The sequence below is a fragment of the Boleophthalmus pectinirostris genome, unplaced genomic scaffold (assembly GCF_026225935.1).
Source record: "Boleophthalmus pectinirostris isolate CB_2022bp ecotype Guang Dong unplaced genomic scaffold, ASM2622593v1 HiC_scaffold_9, whole genome shotgun sequence".
NCBI classification, from domain to species: domain Eukaryota; kingdom Metazoa; phylum Chordata; class Actinopteri; order Gobiiformes; family Gobiidae; genus Boleophthalmus; species Boleophthalmus pectinirostris.
The window spans coordinates 36796602-36807016 of NW_026571541.1; the positions used below are offsets into that span (position 1 = coordinate 36796602).

General features: G+C 44.6%; 1 protein-coding gene across 1 annotated transcript in view; it reads left to right on the forward strand.

Moving 5' to 3' along the window:
* The window catches only part of tbx4 (T-box transcription factor 4), a 104932-nt gene extending 102289 nt beyond the window's left edge, over positions 1-2643 (forward strand). The window contains exons 9-10 of the mRNA XM_055166719.1: positions 609-832; positions 2084-2643. Coding sequence (XP_055022694.1) covers positions 609-832; positions 2084-2643 — 784 coding nt within the window. The remainder of the gene's footprint in view (positions 1-608; positions 833-2083) is intronic.
* Positions 2644-10415: the final 7772 nt, after the last annotated feature.

A 10415-nucleotide genomic window follows, 5' to 3' on the forward strand; every position in this document is an offset into this window, starting at 1 on the left:
AAAATGATAAAAATGTTCTTGGAAGGACTGACATATTTTATAGAAATAGTTTCCTTTCATTTTGAAGTAATATTAAAGTATTCAGAAGAAAAAAGCGACAAATGATGTAAAATCATGCACCTTCTACTTGTTTGTACAATTTTCCCTCCGTTACTTTTCCCTCCGTTACCATGAACTTTCTTAATAAAAAATCTCATGAGTCAAAAAGTCAGAGGTTTTTCAACCTAATCTTGTACCATATGGTAGAAAACTATATGAAGCAAATATTCAAACCAGTTTGTTAAGGATATGTAAGTGAGAACCAAGAGTTATCACTGTTTGGATTTATTGCCCAAAAAGTGCTGCATATTTCATTCCCTCCGTTACCGACACATGAGTTTTTTAAATTTTTTGTCAACAACTTGAAAGAATCTCACAGGTTTAACTTGACCCTGTTGGAGTGTAACTCTTTCCTACATTCTGATACTTTACTTATTTCAATAGTTCCTCTAGTTTCTGAATAAGAGACATTTGAATGTCAAAAATCTGCCCCTGTTTCCCTCCGTTAACACTTGACCAAACCCTAATACCTTTTACTTTGACTTTTCTGTATGTTTTTTGTGGTGTAGGAAAGAGTACCCGGTGATCTCTAAGAACGTGGTGCGTCAGCGGCTGCTCTCGTCTCACTCACACCTGTCGGGGAAACTGGGCTCGGGGGTGATCCAGGGACACCCGCAGGTCCTGTCCCAGTATCAGTACCACGATCCCGGGGTGAGTCCGGACCAAGAGCCGCTCTCCAACCACTTCAGCCAGAGGGAGCCAGGACTGCTGTACCACTGCTTCAAACACAGAGGTGAGCACACGGAACACAAATATAAAGGATATTTCATTTGGTTATGGTTTTTTTTTTTTTTTTCGTGGATTTTATTAAGTCTGTCACATCTTAAATGTATTTACACCAAACAGTTCATTCAAAGTTGGATGGAAATATGGGAAAGACTTTGAGCTTTGGGTTTGACAAAGTCTAATAATATTAGTCCTGTTTCAGTCCTGGTTCAATCTTGGTTTAGTCCTTGGTCTAAACCTGGTTCAGTCTTGGTGTAGTTGTGGTTTAGTCCTGGTTTATTCCTGGTTTAGTCCTGATTGAGTTTGATTTCAGTCTTGGTGTAGTCCTGGTTCAGTTCTGATCTAGTTCTGGTGTAGTCCTGGTTTAATCCTAGTTCAGTCCTGGTTCAGTCTTGGTGTAGTTGTGGTTTAGATGGTTTAGTCCCAGTTTAGTCCTGGCTTATTCCTGGTTTATACCTGGTGTAGTCCTGGTTTAGTCCTGGCTCAGTTTTGGTTCAGTCCTGGTCTAGATCTGGTTCAGTCTTGGTGTAGTCCTGGTTCAGTTCTGGTCTAGTCCTGGTTCAGTCTTGGTGTAGTCATGGTTCAGTTCTGGTCTAGTTCTGGTCTAGTCCTGGTTCAGTCTTGGTTCAGTCTTGGTGTAGTTGTGTTTTACATGGTTTAATCCTGTTTTGGTCTTGGTTTACTCCTGGTTTAAACCTTCTTTAGTCCTGGTTCAGTCCTGTTGTAGTTGTGGTTTAGATGGTTTAGTCCTGGTTTAGTTCTGTTTTAGTCTTAGTTTAATCCTGTTTTAGTGCTGTTTATTCCTGGTTTAGACCTGGGTCAATCCTGGTTTAGTTCTGGTTTAGTCCTGGTTTATTCCTGGTTCAGTCTTGGTGTAGTTGTGGTTTAGATGGTTTAGTCCTGGTTTATTCCTGGTTTATTCCTGTTTTAGTCTTTGTTTAGTCCTGGTTCAGTCTTGGTTTAGTCCTGGTTTAGTCCTGGTTTAGTCCTGGTTTAGTCTTGGCCCAGTCTTGGTGTAGTTGTGGTTTAGTCCTGGTTTAATCCTGGATTAGACCTGGTTTAGTCCTAGTGGTGGGTCTCTGGTCTGTGGTGGTTTCAGTTTATAAACAACATTTTGAAGACTTTTCCCATTCAAACAAAATAACATTTAGTTTTTAAAATAATCGTTAATCACTATGACAACTTAATTTCTCCTCACTGACCTGGTTTAACTTTGCCATTTGGCTCTAACATTCCCAAATTTGTTGTTTTTCCTCAGACTCCGGTCGTCACTTGGAGCTGGGCTGTAAGCGTCCCTACTTAGACCCCGCCCCCTCCGTCCCCGACGATCACTACTTCAGGTCCCCGCCGTCGTACGAGTCCCCGCTCCTGTCGCACCCGTACTGCTCCGACTCGCTGCCCCCGCGGGAACCCTGCATGTACAACTCGCTGGAAACGGAGCACACGAGCCACCCCGCCGCCCCCGACCCCGACGACCTGCCCGGCGCCATCAACTGCAACGTGTGGATGCAGCCGTACCCGCGCTACGGCGTGGAGGGCGTGCCGTACCAGCCCTTCACCGCGCACTTCGCCAACGCCACGCACCCGCCCGCGCCCATCGCCTCCCGGCCGCAGGGGGAGCTCTACAACGCCGCCGCCGCGCAGAGGGGTTTGCCCGTCCTCCCTCCGTCCTCCTCCTCGTCCTCCACGTCCTGTTCCGGAGCGAGGGAGCGAGCGCTGTACAAAAAGCCCGGCAGAGATTATAGCGGTTACACTCCGCAGGGGGCGCTAGCGTCGTACCAGTATCAGGTGGGACTGAACACGTGGACGGAGAGCTAACGCGCTCCATGGACACAAACGGGATGCTAACGGCTAATGGGACTGACAGATTGCACTCTAAAACTATTGAACGTTTGAACTGAACAGTGTACGAAGTGTTTGTGTTACTGCTTTTACAGTGTACTTTACAGTACTTTACATTGTACTTTACAGTGTATTTTACAGTGTATTTTACAGTGTACTTTACATTGTACTTTACAGTGTATTTTACATTGTACTTTATAGTGTATTTTACAGTGTAATTTACATTGTACTTTACAGTGTATTTTACATTGTACTTTACAGTGTATTTTACAGTGTATTTTACATTGTACTTTACATTGTACTTTACAGTGTATTTTACATTGTACTTTATAGTGTATTTTACAGTGTAATTTACAGTGTACTTTACAGTTTATAGTGTATTTTATACACTGTACTTTACAATGTACTTTATACTTTACAGTGTATTTTACATTGTACATTACATTGTACTTTACACTATACTTTACAGTGTATTTTACAATGTACTTTACAGTTTATAGTGTATCTTACACACTGTACTTTACAATGTACTTTACAGTGTACTTACAGTGTATTTACAGTGTATTTTACATTGTACTTTACAGTGTATTTATGTGTACTTTACATTATACTTTACACTGTTTATAGTGTATTTTACACACTGTACTTTACAATGCCCTTTACAGTGTATTTACAGTGCATTTACATTGTACTTTACAGTGTTATTTATATTGTACTTTACAGTGTATTTACATTGTACTTTACAGTGTATTTACATTGTACTTTACAGTGTTATTTACATTGTACTTTACAGTGTATTTACAGTACATTTACATTGTAGTTTACAGTGTGTTTACACTGTACTTTACATTGTATTTTTTACAGTGTACTTAAGAGGCATTCAGGCTCCTTTCATTTGCTCACAGCATTTTGTATCATGTAAAAATAATTAATTATGTTTAATTGTAAATTTAGCCAAAGGACAGAACAGACACAGAACAGACACAGACACAGAACAGACACAGACACAGACACAGACACAGACAGACACAGAACAGACACAGAACAGACACAGACACAGAACAGACACAGACACAGAACAGACACAGAGACACAGATGTTCCTGTGTTTGAGAGAGCTCTAGATGAGGGGGAGTTTGTCTGTTGTGTTTGACATTTGCTTTAAAAGAGTCTGTAACTTTACCACAGTCTTGATTCAGTCATGCAGCTTTTTCAGGTCTGTATTTCCAGGTCTGTATTTTCAGGTCTGTATTTCCAGGTCTGTATTTTCAGGTCTGTATTTCCAGGTCTGTATTTTCAGGTCTGTATTTTCAGGTCTGTATTTTCAGGTCTGTCATGTTCTCTGGGCCAGTTCAGCACGAGACGTGAGTGGGTCTGAGGGCCGCATTTGGCCTCCAGGCCATATTTGGGACACCTCTAAAGAACTCCTCTGATGTAACATTTTTAATGGAGCCACAAACATCACAAACGAAAAGTAATCAAGACAATTTTAGCAAATGACATGAGCACACGTAAAAAAAACACACACACACAAAAAAAGAGTACGATTTGCAAAAAAAATTATAACTTCTAAATAATCCAATATAGTCCAATAAAAATCTAAATAGATTTTTATTGGACAAAAGTGAATCTTGTGACGAGTCCTCAGATCATCTGGAGTCAGACAAACCCCAAAACAAACTCCAACTCTGCCCTTTGGAAACAGAAGGAGGTTCTGTCTCTTTTGGTCATAATCGTGTCTCTGTGGCTCAGAGGCTCTGACTCACTTTTTCTTCTCTTTCTTTATTTCTTTCTTTCTTCTCTCTCTCTTTCTCTTTAGCTCAGGTGCCATGGCTCAGTTTTTCTTCTCTCTTTTTCTTTCTTCTCTTTCTTTGTGGCTCAGGTGCTGTGGCTCAGTTTTTCTTCTTTTTCTTTCTTCTCTTTCTTTGTGGCTCAGGTGCTGTGGCTCAGTTTTTCCGCTGCCTTCAAAAGGTTTTATAAAACATGTTTTTACGAGTTTCTGACAAAGCACAAAAGCTTCTTCTGAATCTTTGTTTTTCTCTAAAATGTTTTTATTTAGCCGCATGTACCAATCCATCTGTTTTTGGCTTTAACACAAGTTTAATAAAATTAAACGATGATATTTACAAATGAGTTTTTTCAGAACGGTTTATTTCACCACAGAAATGTGTTTGTGTCTGGTGTTGTCCACTGATTAAAATGATTGTGGTGACTTGTGTTTAGAGACGTTCACTGACTTTTGTGTCTGAGTCACTTCCTCTTCACAGAGACGTCACAGCAGAGTTCATCACTAATGAATCTACTGCACATCACACCAGGTTTGTGAAGTTATAGAACTGTTTTGTGTCATGTTTTTGTATATTTAAGGAGAACTGTCGTGTGGGAGGGTGGGGGACACAGGCTTGTGGGCGGAGCCTCGTACTTAAGCTGCGTTTATTTATCCGTCTCCTCTCGGATCTCAGATGTGACGTCACATCCACACTTCAACTGTTTTATTATGTTTCATGTGTCTTACTTTGAGAAAAACATATATCATAGTATAAATATAAATATAATATAATAGTACAAATATAATAGTAGAATTCAGTATAAAACACAGACGACCAAAACCACAGACAGACACAGTAAAGTACTGCAGTAATACAGACGCAGTAAAGTACTGCAGTAATACAGACACAGTAAAGTACTGCAGTAATACAGACGCAGTAAAGTACCGCAGTAATACAGACACGGTAAAGTACTGCAGTAATACAGACGCAGTAAAGTACCGCAGTAATACAGACGTAGTAAAGTACCGCAGTAATACAGACGCGGTAAAGTACCGCAGTAATACAGACGCAGTAAAGTACCGCAGTAATACAGACACAGTAAAGTACTGCAGTAATACAGACGCGGTAAAGTACCGCAGTAATACAGACGCGGTAAAGTACCGCAGTAATACAGACGCAGTAAAGTACCGCAGTAATACAGACGCAGTAAAGTACCGCAGTAATACAGACGCGGTAAAGTACTGCAGTAATACAGACGTAGTAAAGTACTGCAGTAATACAGACACAGTAAAGTACTGCAGTAATACAGATGCAGTAAAGTACTGCAGTAATACAGACGTAGTAAAGTACTGCAGTAATACAGACACAGTAAAGTACTGCAGTAATACAGACGCAGTAAAGTACCGCAGTAATACAGACGCGGTAAAGTACCGCAGTAATACAGATGTAGTAAAGTACCGCAGTAATACAGACGTAGTAAAGTACCGCAGTAATACAGATGTAGTAAAGTACCGCAGTAATACAGACGCGGTAAAGTACCGCAGTAATACAGACGCAGTAAAGTACCGCAGTAATACAGACGTAGTAAAGTACCGCAGTAATACAGATGTAGTAAAGTACCGCAGTAATACAGACACAGTAAAATACTGCAGTAATACAGACACAGTAAAATACTGCAGTAATACAGACACAGTAAAGTACTGCAGTAATACAGACGCGGTAAAGTACTGCAGTAATACAGACACAGTAAAGTACCACAGTAATACAGACGTAGTAAAGTACTGCAGTAATACAGATGTAGTAAAGTACCGCAGTAATACAGACGTAGTAAAGTACTGCAGTAATACAGATGTAGTAAAGTACCGCAGTAATACAGACGTAGTAAAGTACCGCAGTAATACAGACGCAGTAAAATACTGCAGTAATACAGACACAGTAAAATACTGCAGTAATACAGACGCAGTAAAATACTGCAGTAATACAGACGCAGTAAAATACTGCAGTAATACAGACGCAGTAAAATACTGCAGTAATACAGACACAGTAAAATACTGCAGTAATACAGACACAGTAAAGTACTGCAGTAATACAGACGCAGTAAAGTACTGCAGTAATACAGACGCAGTAAAGTACCGCAGTAATACAGACGTAGTAAAGTACTGCAGTAATACAGATGCAGTAAAATACTGCAGTAATACAGATGCAGTAAAGTACTGCAGTAATACAGACACAGTAAAATACTGCAGTAATACAGACACAGTAAAGTACTGCAGTAATACAGACGCAGTAAAATACTGCAGTAATACAGACGCGGTAAAGTACTGCAGTAATACAGACACAGTAAAGTACTGCAGTAATACAGATGCAGTAAAGTACTGCAGTAATACAGACACAGTAAAATACTGCAGTAATACAGACACAGTAAAGTACTGCAGTAATACAGACACAGTAAAGTACTGCAGTAATACAGACGCAGTAAAGTACTGCAGTAATACAGACACAGTAAAGTACCGCAGTAATACAGACGCAGTAAAGTACTGCAGTACTGCTCAGTCTCTCAGATTCTCTCGGTTCTTCTGAGTTTGTCGTCTGAGGAAAAGGGGCGTGTCAGTTTGTGTTTCTAGGCAACGTCCTCGAACCTCCAGGTCTAACGGAGAAACAAACGCACCAAGAATCTTGCAGCTAACCGTGGGGAGGCTTTGAGGCCACGAGAGAGATCACTAAGTTACTCAAACATGCCTGGATGACTCTAAAAGCTCTTATTTTTAATGAGGGAACAACGCGGCAGAGAAAAGTCTATTCTGTTTTCCACCTCGTCTTGGAAAAACACAAATTCACTGGTGTCGCGTTGTGAAACTGTCCCTCGGCGGAAGCGCGAGGAGGTCGTTGTGTTTTTGGTTTTTTCGCCGGAGTCCAGAACCCGGAGTAAACTTAAACGCCGTGACCTCTGACCCCGGCTTCATTCCTCAGCGCCCATGACCAATGCTGCGAAGAGTCCAGGAGACGATGCTCTTAAACCCACTTGAGCAGCTGTCCCACCGCAAATCCCACAATCAAAGCTCCACCAGATAAATGTGAAACTACCAGAGAGAGACGGAACGAGGGAACGAGGGAACGAGGGAGGAGATAAAGGAGGGAGGGAGGAGAGACGATGATGAGGGATGATGGGGTCAGGGGGAGAGAGAGACAAGAGAAAAATGGAGGGAGAGAGAAGAGAGAGGAACGGAGAGAGAGCAGAGAAAGAGACAAATGGAGAGAGAGGAAGAGCAGGAGAGAGTGAAGAGAGAGAGGAAGGGAGAGAGGAGGAGAGGAGGGAGAACGTGAGAAACAGAGAGAGGGAGGAGGGACAGAGGAAAGGAGGGAGAACAAGGGAAGAGGAGAGAGAGAGAAGGGAGGAAGAGAGAAGAGAGAGGAGGGAGAGAGAATGGGGGAGAGGAAAAGAGAACGGAGAATGGAGAGAGAGAAGGCCGGGAAACAGGGGAGAGAGGAAGAGGAGGAAGAGGAGGAGAGAGTGAAAAGAGAGGAGGAGAGGAGGGAGGAAGGAGAACGAGACGAGGGAAGAGGACAGAGAGAGAAGGAAGGGAGGCGAGAGAGAAAGAGAGGAGAGAAAGAGAGAAATGGAGAGGGAGAAAGAAGAGAGGAGTAAGAGAAGAGAGGGGAAGGGAGAAAGAAGAGAGAGGGAGGAGAGAGGAGAGAAGAGAAGAGAGGGAGACAGGAGAGAGAAAGAGGAGAGGAGAGAGAGAGAGGAGGAGGAGGGAGTCGGAAGAGAAACAGAAGAGAGAGGAGAGTGAGAGAATGAGAGGGAGAAAGAAACAAGGGAGAGAGGAGAGAGAGAGAAAGGCGAGAGAGAGCAGAGAAAGAGGGAAATGGAGAAGGAGAAGAGAGGAAGACAGGAGAGAGAGAGAGGAGGAGAAGGCGAAAGAGAAGAGGAAGAGGAGGAGAGAGGAGAGAGAGAGAGAAGAGAGAGGGGGAGGAGGAGAAAGAAAGGAGAGAGAGGAGAGAAGAGAGGGGAAGGGAGACAGAAGAGAGGGAGAGAGAAATGGAGGGAGAAAAGGGAGGGAGACAGGAGAGAGAGGAAGAGGAGGAGAGAGAGAAAACGGGGGAGGGAGAGAGAACAAGAGAGGGAGGGAGGGAGGAGAGAGAGAGAGGAGAAGAGAAGAGAGAGGGAGAGAGAGAAACGTAGGGAGAGAAGTGAGGAAGACAGGAGAGAGAGAAGGAGGAGGAACGAGAGAAGGGAGAGAGAAGAGAGAGAGAACGGGGGAGAGGAAAAGAGAAAGGGGAGAGAGAGAGAGCAGAGAAAGAGACAAATGGAGAAGGAGAAGGGAGGGAGAGAGAGAGAGAGAGAGAGAAAGAGAGGAGGAGAGGGAGAAAGTGAGAGACAGAAAGGAGATCAGGGAGAGAGGAGAGGGGAAGGGAGAGAGAAATGGAGGGAGAGAGGAGAAGGAGGAGGAGGAGGAGGAGAGAGAAACAAGAGAGAGCGCAGTGAAAGAGAGAAATGGAGGGAGACGGAAGAGAGACGACGAGGACGAGAAGGAAGAGGAGAGAAAGAAGACGGGGGAAGGAGAGAGAACATGATGAGGGGAAGAGGAAAGAGAGGGAGGAGAGGAGAGGAGAGGAGAGGGGGAGGGAGACTGAAGAGAGAGAGAGGAGGGAGAGGGGGGGAAGGGAGGACAAGATGAAGAGAACATAGAGGGAGGTAGAGAGAGAAGAGGAAAAGAAGACAGAGAGAGAGACACGAGGGAGAGAGGATAGAGACAGAAGCGAGGGGAGAGAGAAGAGAAGAGGAGAAAGAGAAGAGAGACAAAGAGGAGAGAAAGAGAAGAGAGAGAGAGAGAGAGAGAGAGAGGGAGGAGGGAGGAGAGGAGGAGGGAGGAGGGAGGAGGGAGAGTGTCAGGCCTGGTTCATGTCAGCACTTCTCCGCTACCACCAAAATCAACAAATCACTGAACACTTATCTCCTCAAGAGCTCAGATAAAAGAGCCGAGCCGTCACGAGATAGGGCCAAACGCCATAACTCTGCAGCCAAATTAAAAGGTCACAGGGGGCGCTGTTTAGTCAAAGTGTCCGTGAGATAAAACCGCACGACTGATTTCACTCTTTTCACCACAAGCCCCCGAATCCTCTGAGATCCTCCTCTGCACCACTGACCCTCTGTGCTCCTGTCTGCTCCTGTCAGCACCTGTCTGCTCCTGTCTGCTCCTGTCTCTGCTCCTGTCTGCTCCTGTTTGTTCCTTTGTCTCTGCTCCTGTCTACACCTGTCAGCACCTGTCTCTGCTCCTGTCAGCTCCTGTCTCTGCTCCTGTCTGCTCCTGTCTGCTCCTGTCTCTGCTCCTGTCAGCACCTGTCTCTGCTCCTGTCTGCACCTGTCTGCACCTGTCTCTGCTCCTGTCTGCTCCTGTCTGCACCTGTCTCTGCTCCTGTCTGCTCCTGTCTCTGCTCCTGTCTGCTCCTGTCTGCTCCTGTCTGCTCCTGTCTGCTCCTGTCTCTGCTCCTGTCTGCTCCTGTCTGCTCCTGTTTGTTCCTTTGTCTCTGCTCCTGTCTACACCTGTCTGCTCCTGTCTCTGCTCCTGTCTGCACCTGTCTGCTCCTGTCTACACCTGTCTGCTCCTGTCTCTGCTCCTGTCTACACCTGTCTGCACCTGTCTGCTCCTGTCTGCTCCTCTGTCTCTGCTCCTGTCTGCTCCTGTCTCTGCTCCTGTCTGCTCCTGTCTCTGCTCCTGTCTGCTCCTGTCTCTGCTCCTGTCTGCTCCTGTCTGCTCCTGTCTGTCTCCTGTCTGCTCCTGTCTCTGCTCCTGTCTCTGCACCTGTCAGTTCCTCTGTCTCTGCTCCTGTCAGCACCTGTCTCTGCTCCTGTCTACACCTGTCTGCTCCTGTCTGCTACCTGTCTCTGCTCCTGTCTCTGCTCCTGTCTGCTCCTGTCTGCTGCTCCTGTCTGCTGCTCCTGTCTGCTCCTGTCTCTGCTCCTGTCTCTGTCTCTGTC